This window comes from Rhinichthys klamathensis, unplaced genomic scaffold (assembly GCF_029890125.1).
Source record: "Rhinichthys klamathensis goyatoka isolate OS25496 unplaced genomic scaffold, OSU_Roscu_1.1 h1tg000076l_1, whole genome shotgun sequence".
Taxonomy (NCBI): domain Eukaryota; kingdom Metazoa; phylum Chordata; class Actinopteri; order Cypriniformes; family Leuciscidae; genus Rhinichthys; species Rhinichthys klamathensis.
Window position 1 is genome coordinate 4621769 of NW_026606618.1, and position 15427 is coordinate 4637195.

The 15427-nt window shown below is 35.6% G+C and overlaps 1 protein-coding gene across 10 annotated transcripts in view; it reads left to right on the top strand.

Annotated features, from left to right (window-relative positions):
• ppip5k1b (diphosphoinositol pentakisphosphate kinase 1b) overlaps nucleotides 1-15427 on the top strand; it is a 35399-nt gene that overhangs the window by 9814 nt on the left and 10158 nt on the right. For 5 of the 10 annotated variants that reach the window (XM_056251082.1, XM_056251084.1, XM_056251083.1 and 2 more), the window contains 14 exons: nucleotides 2879-2964; nucleotides 3043-3168; nucleotides 7100-7221; nucleotides 7559-7741; nucleotides 7814-7955; nucleotides 8366-8589; nucleotides 8668-8795; nucleotides 9691-9805; nucleotides 9896-10003; nucleotides 10080-10196; nucleotides 10307-10444; nucleotides 11161-11257; nucleotides 12860-12967; nucleotides 14323-14385. In XM_056251082.1, the coding sequence (XP_056107057.1) occupies nucleotides 2879-2964; nucleotides 3043-3168; nucleotides 7100-7221; nucleotides 7559-7741; nucleotides 7814-7955; nucleotides 8366-8589; nucleotides 8668-8795; nucleotides 9691-9805; nucleotides 9896-10003; nucleotides 10080-10196; nucleotides 10307-10444; nucleotides 11161-11257; nucleotides 12860-12967; nucleotides 14323-14385 (1757 nt within the window). Of the gene's footprint in view, nucleotides 1-2878; nucleotides 2965-3042; nucleotides 3169-7099; nucleotides 7222-7558; nucleotides 7742-7813; nucleotides 7956-8365; nucleotides 8590-8667; nucleotides 8796-9681; nucleotides 9806-9895; nucleotides 10004-10079; nucleotides 10197-10306; nucleotides 10445-11160; nucleotides 11258-12859; nucleotides 12968-14322; nucleotides 14386-15427 lie in introns of all 10 variants that reach the window. The other 5 variants (XM_056251086.1, XM_056251080.1, XM_056251087.1 and 2 more) reach the window with 3 other exon arrangements.

The window sequence follows — 15427 nt, forward strand, 5'->3', positions numbered from 1 at the left end:
AAAGTATGAAAAAGTTATGTAAGTTTAAATATACAGTAAATCAAATATACTGTACTATATATTTTTTATTTTATATAAAATATATATTTTACAAAATATTTTTTACTATAAAATTACTATAAAATCAAAGCCATAAATCTAACCAAGTTATGTTCCAAATTTGAAGTTGATATCACAAAAATTGAAGTTCCCATGAGATTTTGTTTAGGCGTAGTACCAAAAATAGCCACCGGGTGCCATTGAATTCCATTGAATTTAGTTGTAAACATTCTGCCTTAACAAATTAATAAATTTCTGTCCAAATATCAATTCTGTCACAAAATATGGAACCTTGAGACACAGACCTTTCTGACAATGTGTTTTGTCAAGATTAGAAAAGGTTTTGATCATAAATTATGAAATATGATGATGCCCAAAAGGGGAGGAGCCTGATAAAATAATTTAGAGGACCGTTTCTATGGTAACGCAACGTTCAATTATAAAACGGTTTTCACAGGAGGAATTCTGAGTTCATAAGCTTTCAAATGATACCTAATTTATGATAACTACTAAAATATGTGATATAATAAAAAAGGCGATAAAAAATATAATATTATATTTTAGAGGATAATATATATATTATATTTTTTAGAGGATAATATTATATTACAATTTTTTATTGAAAAATACTAGATTATATGTTTTATTGTGAACTTTTAGCATAAAAACATAAGTTTCAATGATTAAATATGGGTGCATCGACTTTTTGTGACAAAGGTCAGACCTCCTGTTATGATGCAGATTTTTTGAGGTGCACTCTTGTCATAAATTCATCAATTACTCTTCCTACATAATTTGTAACACAAAACAGGGGTAGAATATCTATTTAGAAGTCTTAGACCTTTCCAACGATATATAATTTGTCATAATTAGATTAGGATTTAATGGAAATATAGTGAAGTAAAGTTAGGCGTCCCGGTAGCGGGACGGTGACAGTTAAGGGGTTAAACAATAATAATATAAATAAAAAATATTAATATTCAATAATGGCCATTTACTTACCAGATACCAATAAATTACAAATATTGACTGGTATGGTATTGATTTATTGTGCATCCCTTGTCTGAACTTGTAAACTTCAAGGTGTGACTGAAAAGAAATTATGTGAAAGTTATAATTTCAGTCTTCAGTCACATGATCCTTTAGAAAGCATTGTAATACTAATATGCTGATTTGGTGCTCAAGAAACATTTCTTATTCATGTTGAAAACAATTGTGCTGAATATTTTTTTGTGGAAACCGTGATACATATTTAAAGAACAGGGTTTATGTGAAATAGAAATCGTTTGTAACATTATTATCTGTATGGTCACATTTGATCATGTATTCTTTCTGGATAAAAGTATTCATTTCTTTTAAAGGGGTCATATAATGCCATTTTTGCTAATATGCTAAGCTAATATGATTATTTAGGGTCTAAATTAAAAGTTTGTAATATACTTTAATTAAAAATTCTCATTAGTATTGTAAGAAAACACTTATTTTACCTGGTCAAAAACAGCTCTGTTTTCAGCACGCCATTTCAGTGCATATGACTTTAAATGATAATGAGCTTTGCTGACTCCGCCTCTCTGTGCTGTGCATACACCATTTGTAACTCAATAACACAATAACCATAACGCGTTGTTCATTATAAACGTGGGATTATGAATTATATTGAGAACATCATACATAGAAAACATGCCGTAATGTACCCTGAGTGTAAACCTTAGACGCTTTCATTGTGAAGCGTGCAGCTGGCGATTTGCAAAGATTAATATATTAATATAAAGTTTAATAAAACGTTACACTCACTTCCGTTCTTCTGGAGGTTCAGCAGGAACACGAATAGCTGGTACCGATCCTTTTTTCATGAGCAGCTTCTTAGCAAAACCAGCTTTATACTGATCCTCGTTTATAAAGCAGTCTGCTGAGAAATGATTCGCGCAAACATGAGAGCATTGACGTTGCTCGTGGGGAATATTCCCTTCGAAAACAAACACAGCCACTGTGTCTTCAGCGGTTCGGATTTAGGAACATTAAAATGACTGCTGTGTTCGTTATTACACCCAAGAACAGAACACCACAATCGCTTAGTCGCCATTCTGCTCATAGACAGTGCTCCAGCATATCAACAATGACCGCGCCGGTCCGCGCAGACTATGATTGACAGCTCCCTCATGAGCGAGGGCGGGTCTGTGTTGAAACGCTCCTGTCAATCAACAATCGTGGGAGGGGCGTGCGAGCTTGTGACGTCACAGGCTCGAACGGCTCGATTTGAGGCAGGGGAAAACATATAAGGAGATTAAAACAAAACCACTGGATGGATTTTTATCATTATATGATGGTTGTGTACAGACACTGCCAACACACATTTCAGTACAATCAACTTGTAAAAGTGCATGTACCATTATATGACCCCTTTAATATAATTTCTTTATTACGGACCCCAAACGTTTGAACAGTAGTATATGCATATTAATGATTTATCTAAAATCTATTTTAAAAAAATTATAATTAAATTGTAGACTAGAGACCAACCATCCTGAATTCTCCACTCTCTGCTGTATTGTGTAACTTAAAAAAAAAACGTGGCACTGTTGCAGAAGCCACGTTTTATTCCTCCCAAAGCCTGTCATTCCTGTAAAGACAGCCCTGGTATGGCACAGATTAACCCCTGCCAGCTTGGGAAGGTCACTCAGATACATGTTTCCAGAAACATGGGGGGCACAGAGCACCTGCTAGTGGTTTGAGCCCAATGCTATGTCTGATGTGTGCTGTCTGTGTTGTTCAGTGGGAGAATGCTTATAAAGAGGGGCTGGTATGTTTATGTCCCCCTGCCCCATGTATTGTCTTTCAGGTATGGCCATTTCTCTGGGATCAACAGGAAGGTGCAGCTGACTTACTTGCCAAATGGACAGCCCAAAGCATCCAGTGAGGAGGAAGGTGTGTGTGTTTAATACATGCGTTTTAATATACGTTACCTTGCTGTTGTATAAGTTTTGACCTCTGAACCTATGGCAGACACTCTGAAGGAGGGTCCATCTCTACTGCTGGTGTTGAAGTGGGGTGGTGAGCTGACCCCAGCAGGTAGAGTTCAGGCTGAGGAGCTGGGACGAGCCTTCCGCTGCATGTACCCTGGAGGACAAGGTATAACACTACACCTGCATCAGCTGGAAAGCTTTACTAATAAACAGGATACAGATACAATAGACCCAAATACTATTTTGAAAATGAAGTCACACTTAACAGTAAGAAAACCACTTGGTTTGATATATCTAATACAAAGACATTCAGACATGTTTTAGTGCGACTTAAGTGTCCATATACTTTCTGTCAGAACCACTACTGTTAAATATTATTAAGAAACAGTTTGGTTTGATGGTATGGTTCTGTTCTGGGCAAGAACTTTCCGCCCATCCATGCAGCCTAGCATCTGTTTGCAGGAGCAGTTGTTTTGGGAGCTCTGTGCTCCCTTTGCAGGAGATCATGATAAATGAGATGCCATGGCAAGATATGTCAGACTTTGTGCATGTTTGTAACAGGAAACCTGTTTAACCTGTTTGTTCAGTGGGCTTGGTGAACAAAAGCATGTAAGGGCAGGACTCGAGGAGGAATGAAAACTTTCTTTACCTCAAGTAACAAGTTTACAGCAACACAAAATACCTCTTAGCTGTGGATTCTTTCCTGTGAAGTTCAGTTACTTCCCTCGGACCTCAAATTCGAGTCCATATTTGCACACTGCACCTAATTGGATGTAACTCATTAAATGTGAGAGTTCACAGACTAACAAAGTCAAACCATTTTTTTCTAATTTCACTGAGTTCAAACTGCAGATAAATGTGGCCCAATCTGACTCAGATCTGTTTTTGTCAGCACAAACCACATGGAATCTGATCTTTTCAATTTCGGGCCACTTCCATACGTGGTCCTAAATCCGAGACAGGTCAGATGTTTTGCAATGCGACCTCAGTTTAAATAGGCATATCGGAATTCATTCAACTTTTTTTTTATGTCACTCTAGAGCAACATTTGTCACAATTCTGCGCTCATGGGAGTCACTTCAAAGATTTTACATACGCAAAGTTATCAAGTTATAAAGATTGTTTCGAAAGGTAGTCAGTGAAGGACAGTGATGTGTCAGAACTTATAAGCATTTACAGTGACCGCTCTATATGCAAGCATAGGGCATGAGGGCTTGTATCATGCGTTTAAAAACTCTGCTCTCTTTTTTCTCGTAGTTTTTTATATCGCCTGCGCATATATTTGCTGGCTTCTGCGGCAGATCACGCTATAAATAAACATGTAATCACTTACTATAATGTCCTCCGTGTATGGACTTTAATGTCCTCTTCTGTATGACATCATGCTGCATGTCATCTTTTTATTCTTGCATGCAGGTCAGTCCAGGGCGATGATCTGTTCACACTGGAATCTGATATTGGACACATTTAAAACAACAATGTGAACAGCTACACAAAATAAATCGGATCCGAGCAATAAATTGGAATTGAGCATTAGGCTTGCAGTGTGAACGTAGCCTGAGTCAGCAGTATCTTGCACTACTGGTTAATATGCTGTTCTTTACCTTCAATTGATAACTAGACAGCTGCAGGTCCCTTGGCTGTGAGTCACCTATTGACTGTGGTAAGAAGAGCTTTTGGATTTGTGTGTGTTCTTGATATTGGGTTAATGCATTGTTTGCCCCATTTATCATTTTAATTCATTGACATCTATCTCATTAAACTAATCCGATCAGAGGGGCGGCACAGTAACATTCCATGCTTTGCTTTTGCCACTGATTGTGTGGAAGATCCCATGATATGGACATTGGTTGTACTCGGACATACTCAGATAAAACATCATAGTTCTGGAGAGCTTAGCCAGTTATTATTTTTTTCAGCATGATTAGAAATCTGAAGTCTTCTAATTTTTTTCTACATAACTTTTTTCCCATAATTTGTTTGGTGATATGCGTACAACATTTTCTTAGACTATTGTGCCATTATTTGAACAATCTATGACTTAAGTGGTAGTATTGTGGTAGCATCAATTTCAGGTTTATCTCCTAAATCTCATGCAAAAAAAAGTTGTTCGCTTTTTGTCAGCACGTAGGTAGAATAAGATTTTTCAAATAGTTTAAATTCTCTCTTTTCTATGTAAGCCTGTTTTTGCTATAAGAAAAAACATGTCTTGGCAAATCATAATTGTCATATTTATGAGATAAAAGTCAAAATAATGAGATAAAAAGGCATCGTTATGACAGAAGTTTGAAATTATGACGAAAAGTTGAAATTGATATGCCATAATTGTGACAGTCAACATTCAAAATGATCAATAAGTCAAAATTATGAGATAATGCAGAATCATGACAAGTCAAAATTGACAAAGTCCAAATTCAGAGTTTAAGTCATAATTATGTAAAAAAGTTGAATTTATGAGATATAAATACATAAAAAAAAAAGTTTTTTCGTCACAATTTCGCCTTTTTATCTCATTAGGGTTTAGTATCTAATTAATTATGATTTACCAAAGCATGATTATTTTATCCTTTTTGGTGGAAATGGGCTTCTATTTAAGGCTGCATACACACAGGACAGAGCACATTGTGCTCCTTAAAATGTGTTAAAAATGTAATGCTCTTCTTAGCGCAGTGACTGAATATCTTTTTTTCAATTCAATTTTATTTTCAATCATTATACAGATATACATACATGCATAACAACCAAAAAAAGGTGTAGGCTGAAGCCTATGCTTATTATGCTCACCTTTTGTACATAATTACGCAATTAGCGGCACTTTTCTCTCTGGATTTAACTTTTCAAAATAAACGTACATTTTACATAAGAACATTTCCAAGATGTTCATACATGATTACAAAGGTACACATCTCAGACATTATTTCAATAGTTAACATATAACGTAAACAAATTAATCATATTGAGTTTTATAAATATTTATCACCTTGTTTTTTTAAATTACAGAGTGAATTACACAATTTTAATTCCTTGTCACAATTATTCCATAGGTTTACTCATTTAACAGATATGCATCTATTTTTTGTGTTAGTTCTTGCTCTTACTTTTTTAAACATATACATTCCTCTTAGCTTATACTGACTTTCTCTTACTTCGAACAGCCTCTGAACACAATTTGGAAGTAAATTCTTATAAACTTTATACATGGTCTGTGCAGTATAAAGGTCAACTAAATCAACAAATTTTAAAGCTAGTAAATTAATAAATAATCTATTTGTTGGTTCATAATAGTCTGCCTGTTTTACAATCCTTATTGCTTTCTTTTGTAACATATATATTGAATTTGTATTAGTTTTATATGTATGACCCCACACCTCCACACAATAAGTAATGTATGGAACTATGAGTGAACAATACAATACATATAATGACTTTTCATTCAAAATATGTTTTATTCTATTTAATATTGCAATGGATTTAGACATTTTTGTTTTTACATTATTTATATGTGATTTCCAGCATAATTTATGATCTATTATAACCCCCAAAAACTTATATTCATATACTCTTTCTATTTCCTCATTACTAATCTTAATTTTAACTTTGCTATTACTTTGTCGATTGCTAAATATTATGAACTTAATTTTGCTCAAATTTGCTTTATCTGACAAACACAAAAAAACAACAACATGGATAGACGGCAAGAATGCATCCTGTGTGAATGGCCTCAAAAATGAATCTAACTGTCAGATAGTTTGTTTTAGGGGGCTCTTCTGTTCTCGCAAATGGACATTCTGGAATCTTAAATCAGAGTTCTGTTTGCAACTTGAGTGGGAAGCACCTAAACCCGTATTGCCAGTTGCTTTCAATAGTGTGAATTTATTGAAATGCATGAAATGATATTTTGAGTTTTGTAGAGCAAATCTTCAGCCAGTTGATTGTACATCACTTTATACGTACTGTAGGTTTTTAAACAGTGGTTCTGTATTATGAATGTGTGTGTCTCTTCAGACCCTTTTCTTTTCCAGGATATGCACATACATCTGGGGTTTTGTTCTTGTGATCATTGTTATTTCAAGGATTGCTTCTCTGTGCTTTGGCAGGCGACTATGCCGGCTTCCCCGGTTGTGGCCTTCTCCGTTTGCACAGCACTTACCGCCATGACCTCAAAATCTACGCCTCCGATGAAGGTCGTGTGCAGATGACTGCAGCGGCATTCGCAAAGGTTTGCCTGGGTTTTGTCTGCAGGGATATGTTGGTATTACATAATGCTTTTAGATGGGATTGATGTAAACTGCTTTTTATGTATTTATTTTTGTTTACTTTAATAATAAAAAAATGCACTTTAATTCTTTTTTAAAACTTTATTATAATTGTATATTGTATATAAATTATCATTAGGTGCATCTTACATTTTTTTTTATAGAATATTTAAACTATCTCATTATTTTATCTCATTATGTTTAAATTGAATTTTTATGTCATCTCAGACTTTCTGGCCCCTACTGGTTATCACATATGGTATTAATTTACAATACTTTTTTATGTCTGACTGTGTTTAGGGTCTGTTAGCACTGGAAGGAGAGTTGACTCCAATCCTCGTTCAGATGGTGAAGAGTGCCAACATGAACGGACTGCTGGACAGTGACAGCGACTCTCTCACTGACTGTCAGCAGAGAGTCAAAGCTCGATTACATGAGATCATGCAGAAGAACAAAGACTTCAGTGAGGAGGACTACAACAAGGTGAACAAAGTCCCAACTGCTCATTATCTCCGTATAACTAAACTAGTTCTAAATGTGTCCTGTCTCTTTAAGTTGGCTCCAACAGGCAGCCCATCTTTGGTAAACTCCATGAGGGTAATTGTCAATCCAGTCAAGACTTGTGACCAAGTTCACACCCTCATTAAAAGCCTTACTTGCCAGATCTGTAAAAGGCTCGAAGACCCCAAATCTGCAGGTTGGAGCTCTTTGTCTTCTTATAAGAAGTCTTGAATGTTTAAAGTGCATCCTAAGTGTTACAGTATTGTTATTGCTCAACTGTAAATATTCAAAATATTAAATAATCAAATGTTAAACAATTTAATATTAAATTATAATGATCAATGTAAAATGAAAATTCTGTCATCAATTACTCACCCTCAAGTCGTTCCAAACCTGTATGAATTTATTTTTTCTGCTGAACACAAAAGAAGATATTTTAAAGAATATGGGTAAACCGAGAGTTGGTTACCGACATTCTTCAAAATATTTGTTCCAGCAGAAGAAAGAAATTCATACAGGTTTGGAACGACTTGAGGGTGAGTAAATGATGACGGAATTTTCCTTTTTGGGTGAAGCATCCCTTAAATGTCTATGTGATATTCACAGACCTGCAGCTATACCACAGCGAGACTCTGGAGCTCATGCTGCAACGCTGGTCCAAACTGGAGCGTGACTTCCGCATGAAAAATTGCCGCTATGACATCAGTAAGATCCCGGACATTTACGATTGTGTGAAATATGACACTCAGCACAACAGTTCTCTGAGTTTGGAGGACACGCTGGAGCTTTTCCGTCTGTCCAGAGCACTTGCGGACATCATCATCCCCCAGGTAGAGGAATCGATATACAACAGTGTTTGTTTATTTAACTTTCATCTTTTTGTTACCTGCACGCACACTGTCTTTCAGGAGTATGGAATCACTAAAGCGGAGAAGCTAGACATCGCTAGTGCCTACTGTCTGCCTCTGGTCAAGAAGATTCAGCTGGATCTTCAGAGGACTCATGAGGACGAGGCCGTCAACAAGCTGCATCCACTGTGAGTCTCTGTACTGGGGCACAACGCCAAACTTTCCGACAGTGTGAAGGCTAAATCACATTATACATCCTGTTTAGTGTGCCAAATTACTATTAGTACATTTCACTTTATTTTTTCCTGTGAATTTTGAAAGTAGGCAAACCATGCTTGCTTTCAGGGCTAATATTATCCACAACTCCTCATGCTGTGTAAGAGGAGGGGTTTGCGCTGTACTGTTGTTGTCTGATGCAAACAGTGTTCACTTGTACAGTTTTTGCTTGTTTATTTGTTTCATTCATAGTTAATGTTTTGATGTTCGTCATGCCATATTTATTAAATGTTGTCCATTTTACATTCACTAAAATGGTAAAATGGTGCAGGTTTTTGTCAACAAAAATAACATTTTGTTTTTTATTGACAATAATATGTAAAAAAAAAAAAAAAAAAACTTCAGCAAAATAAAACAAATTTTCCAACATTTGGAAAAATGTATAAATAAATATATTCATTTTCATTATTGTTGATATTGATGTTTACAGCTTTTTAGTCAGTTATTGTATTTTGATTTGATCGTATTTCAAACCAAAATTGTGAAAAATGTATATTTATTTATTTACTGTCAATATTGTGGATTAATATTAATGCCATTATATACAGTGGTAGATACGTTTTTTTATATATACAATTGCTGTACGTTTAGTGCCGACTTTTGACATTGCTGGTCCTTATATTGACGTACTTAGTACATATTTAAAACTTCTACTTTACCATCACAAGTGCGGTATGTACTTCTGATATTTTCAGTTGTTGTTTATTGTATGACCTCACATTGTTATAGAAGCTCTGAAGACTCAGCCATGACCTATAGAACCTGTGAGTGATCAGATTGTGTATTTCATCCCTTTTGGTGGTTCAGGTACTCGCGGGGAGTGATGTCTCCGGGTCGGCACGTTCGGACCCGACTCTATTTCACTAGCGAGAGCCACGTACACTCCCTGCTTAGCATCTTCCGCTACGGAGGCCTGTTAGACGTGAGTGAGCGATCATCAGACACGCACATTACCCCCAGCATCATGTTTAATGCAAGTTACTACTGCTTTATCTCATCTGTGTCTGTTTAGGAACAAAAAGATGAACAGTGGAAGCAGGCTATGGACTACCTCAGCGCCGTGACTGAACTCAACTATATGACACAGATTGTTATTATGCTGTATGAGGACAATAACAAGGTACGAGATGTGGCCACATCAGCCGTTTGTGCCCAATTTCTATTCTTGCTTTATTTGCTTACATTTGTATCTGTAGGACCCTTCCTCAGAGGAACGTTTTCACGTGGAGTTGCACTTTAGCCCAGGGGTAAAGGGGTGCAAGGATGAGGATAATGCACCAATGGGTTTCGGCTTCCGGCCCGCCTCCTCAGAGGTCTGTGTGTTTCACTCGGCTTATAGGATTTTATTTACAACTGTCTTAAGAAATATTGACAATATTAATGTGCTGGACCGCTTCCAACTCTCCCATTTCATATGTAATAGAACCACGAGAAGCAGACAAACCAAGGCAGTCTTGAAGACCTTTCCCAAGATGAGCCCGACAGAGCCGTACTGACTGAGCCAATCAATATTCAGAGGAAGTCGCCACTTATACGCAACCGCAAGGCTGGATCTATGGAGGTACAGTACTGTACTATGAGCTCTGCTACTAAGCTTTACTTTTCTTTATTTGATGAACAACTGCTGACATGATAAAAATACTTTTATTAAAATTTGGGCCTCGCATTTAAGGGGTCTGTGAAAAAAATAAGTATTTTAGGGCTTTAAAAGTTAAATGTTTTAGATAATATTTTAATCATTTGTCTTAACAGTATAAAATGCAATTATTTAACTTTGGAAACAATTATTTAAAAAAAATTATCATAAAATGTAATATTTTTTCAGGTCAGTAAGAGTAAAAAAAAAAGATATTAATACTTTTATTCAGCAAGGATACCTAAAAATGATCTAAAGTGACAGTGAAAAGATTTATAATGTTAAAAAAAGATTTCCATTTTAAATAAAAGCTGTTATATATTTTTTTAATTTTCTACTCAAAGAATCCTGAAAAATATATGACTGTTTCCACAAAAATATTAAGCAGCACAACTGTTTTCAACATTGATTATATAAATAAGAAATGTTTCTTGAGCACCAGATCAGCATATTAGAATGATTTCCCCCTTGCGACGGCCCTGTATATATAGTCTGATTATATGGGGATTCTTGGTATCAAAATTTGAAACCCCCTGGTCTAACTTAAAAATTAAAAAAGATTTAACAAGCTGAATTTACATAGAAAGAAGATGTGCTTTTTAAATGTTTGTCCATATGCCTTTGTTTTCCTCTCTTTGCAGGCTCTTTCAGAGAGCAACACTTCTTCTCGTGGACTGGCGTATCGTCTCTTGCCGTCGTCTTCTCGTCAGTCCCCTGAGATCAAACCCAGCGGGCTAGGTGAGAATTGCATTTCATTTGTGTTGTTTTCATGTTGAATATCTCTCCTGTCATCAGTTTAATTGGAGAAACCTTTCAACTTCTCAGAAGTGACATGGTGTAGTCGACCGTTAAACGCACTTGTTTCTGTTTATCACCAATGACACCGTTCAAGGACCCAGCCATGCCCACTGCGTCGGAAATGTGTCCATGCTGCCAGTAGTGGTCTAAATATGGCTAATGGCAGGACTCTCTCTGCTATTCTTGTCTGTACTATATCTATCTTCAAAGAACTTTTACAAGGCAACAATACACACTGTTTCCCAGGTTTGGTTGCACCTTACTAAAGACTTACGGCATGATTTGGAAGTCACTATTTTATATCTAAGTGCATGTTGCATCTGGCATGTCTTACATGTAGGCTTTTAAACAAATGCTGTTATATCAGTGATGCCCGAAGGTAGAGATGTCCTTTTGATCTTTTAGAGCCACATACCTACTCCAATTACATTTGGTCAGTTTCACCCTCCTGCACTGGCAATATATTTATGTTCCCAGCAGAAGACCAGCAGTTTAACTGGGTTTTGTTTGCAAAGGTCGTCTGTGCACCTGGAAATAAGCTTAAAGGATGGTTCAACAAAAAAATGAATGTCAAAATGGGTCAATGACAAATAAGAGTGTCAAGAAGAAAATAATCTAGTTTACAATGCTTGTGCAAAGTTATTTCTATTCATGAGTTTTGTAAAACGTATCGTTTTGATTTTCAAGAAGTTCAAATTGAAGTACTTAATAATTTACTTTAAAAAAGGCATAAATGTTGTGGTTTAACCATCAAGTAAAAGGTAATACAATTGATATAAATATTCAATTGAATTTTAATGTACTGTTTATTTAATGTATTCTGTTTATTTTAAACTTTTATAACACAAGATGCTTTTTCAGTTTTGTAGCTGATTGAGACCAAATACCTTTTGTTTTTTATCAGCCCTACCAAAAAAAAAAAGACCTATGCAAGAGTGCATTCTGTTTACTGCTTAGTGCTTAATACACTAAGGCCTGGTTTCACAGACAGGGCTTAGATTAAGCCAGGATTAGGTCTTAGTTCAATTAGGGCATTTAAGTAGCTTTTATAAACTTGCCTTTGAAAAAAAAAAGATTACTGTTGTGCATCTTGAGACAAAGCAATGGCATTGACATATTTTAAGATATATCAGTGCGAGTTGCTTTTGGTTGAAACAGCTCAAACATGCATTTTAGTCTGAGACTCGAGTTAAACCTTGTCTGTGAAACCGGGGGTAAAGGAGGCTGTACTGTACCAACTACTTCAAGGGGACTAAATGCTGCTAGGTGGAACAAACTGTAATTTGGTCTACTGTCAGTTCAAAATAAATAAAAAGAGACCTAGCATTGGGGATTTGTTGCTTTTTCCTGTTGTACCGAACTGGACTTCTGTGTACCGTTACATGATCCCTAGTAACTATAGAACAGATCATTTCATTTTTTTTGGTGAACTATCCCTTTAACTTCTTTAAATGAGAAGCTGCATGTTCACTTGTGAAAACTAACCACTACTAACCACCTTCCACCCCACGTTCCACCCCACGGTCTCCCTCCCACTCGCAGGCTCCCAGTGTGCAGGCCTCTTCAGTGCTTCCTTCCCCAACCTGAGAGACCTAACACGAGCTCCCCGCAAAAAGCCCTCCTCGCTCAGGAATGTGTCTTCTCAAGCCGGTATGTCCCAAACACATACACATACAGGGTTATAATGTACCTCACCTACCTGTGACCAGAAGACCTGAAGATTCCTATCATCACAAACGTCCCAGTTTACATTTCTTCTGAATAATTCCCGTTTACTTAATAGACTCTCACTTAATGCAACAAAAATGGTTGATTAGCTTTCAACATTCCTTTTAAGACCATTTCTTGTACACTGTGTCCTTCCTAGTGACTGTGTTTCAGCATACTTCATTTAAAATATATTTGAAATTTTATTCTAGCCTTTAAAAACATCCCAAATCAAGTCTTTACACACAGCAGGAGCTGTTCCTAAACCATTTGTCTTGCTGTTTATCAAGGTCTCGCTTAGAGAAATAGGTTTCCACAGTAACTGAATAATATGGTTACTAATCGTGTCACCTTTGCTAACTCCAAACTGTTTATTTGCATGGTGCATGTGCACGTAAACAAACATTTGTTCAGTAATTTGGTAAATTGCACAAATTAGCCATCTGTTTAATGCAAAAGGACACATTTTAGCATTCTCTGACACTTCTGGGAATGTGTTTTAATGGATTGCGATAGATAATATCCATGGTAAAACAAACGGCAAACGCTTTTACCACAATCATTAATGATTAATTGAATAATTCTGGATATTATGATTATTTTGTAAACAGTTATTGGAAATTGCACTCTAATGTCATGCATACATCGGAAAGAAATGCATTTTCCCTAATTTCGTCAGTATCAAATACATTATTTGAAATGAATTATTAATATAATATTTTATTGACATTTAAATATTATTTTAAATGAATTATTTTATTATTAAATTGCATTATATATATATATATATATATTATAAACAAAACATATATGTGTATATATATATGTGTATATATATATATATATATATATATATATATATATATAAACAATACATGTTTATTTTTTAGATGATTTATTTGTTTATATGAATTTTCACCCCTCACTCCTTGGTAGCAGCATTAACAGTTTTGTCCACAGGGTGTTGCTGTGTCTCTGAGATTTACCTCGTCTAAGACATTTGAAATAACACTCAAAATACTGCCATGTCATGCTGTATCCAAAAGGATGTTGTAGCACAGAGAATGCTGGATAGTTTGTTGTGACCATCTGTTGTTTTTGAGTTTCTCAATCCCTATATTGAAGGGCAACATCTGGCCCCACTGATACTTTCACCTGCTTGTTATAGAAGATTTTATGAGGGACAGAGAGCTTGATGGTGGGAGGATTAAAAAAAGCTGGTAGTTTTGATTAAGACCAAAAGCTCATGAGGAGCACAGTGACACGAGTAATGCAGAATGCCTCTTTTATCTCCTCAGAGCTGCTCTCTATGCCACCAGTAAAGAGATTTTCTGTGTCGTATGCCAGGCATCCGACTAATGGTATGTTTGGAGTCCATGTTTTTTTTGTTGACACTCTCCTGCATGTCCTCTGCCGTTGCTTTCAACATAGCGTTCGTAATTTAGCACCGTTTGTGATTTTTGTTTAATTCTTTTCATAAATTAGAGAGGCTTTTCTTCACCCTTTTCCTTTGAATTCACAAGACACACCCAGCTTAAATCATTCCTCCTTCTGATTGGCTAGATGCATGGGTTGTGTACCGAATATATCTCTCGATATATTGTCGTTTGTGTGACCACATTTCATGTTGATCCACTTAATTTAGAAATGGTTAACCCTTTCACCACCATTACTGCTTTAATGATCACATAACTTGTGCATTACTTTAAGTGCAAAAATAGCCATCTTAATTGCAAATAATAATAAAAAAATCTTAAAATTAAAGAAGACCTATTATGCTTTTTTTACTTTTTCGACGGGACTAGTAGTTCGTTGAAACTCGTGGTAATGGTAAGATGCATGACATTTCCAAAACGAGCTCTAAGCAGTTGACCAATCACAACACACTGATCCAGCCGACCAATCAGAGCACATTGCGCTTTTCGGAAGGAGGGGCTTCATAGAGACCGAAACCAAACAGAGTGTTTCTGACAGACTGGGAATAGAGGTGCAACTATTATATGTAAAATATGTGAAAAATAAGGTGTTTTTGAACATTCAAGAATGACACCTATTCTCTAGTAGACCCCCAAAAACATAAACAAAACTTTGAAAAGGGCGTAATATGGCCTATTTAAAATATCAAAACATTCTTAAAAAGAAGTAAATTTTTTTTATTTTTTTTGAGATACTGAGTAAATTAATACATTTTCAGAGAATATACATTGTTGTTTTTTATTGTTTTAATTTATGCTTAAAAACAATATACAGTATTCTCTGAAAACTCATTTTAATATCTTTAGTTTTGCTTTTCAATTAAATGCGTCTCATTTTAAGGATATTTATACATTTTAACTGTAAAACAAGACAAAAATATATATATATTTTTTTTTTGCAGTGTTCAAATATATTTATTGTAATTTG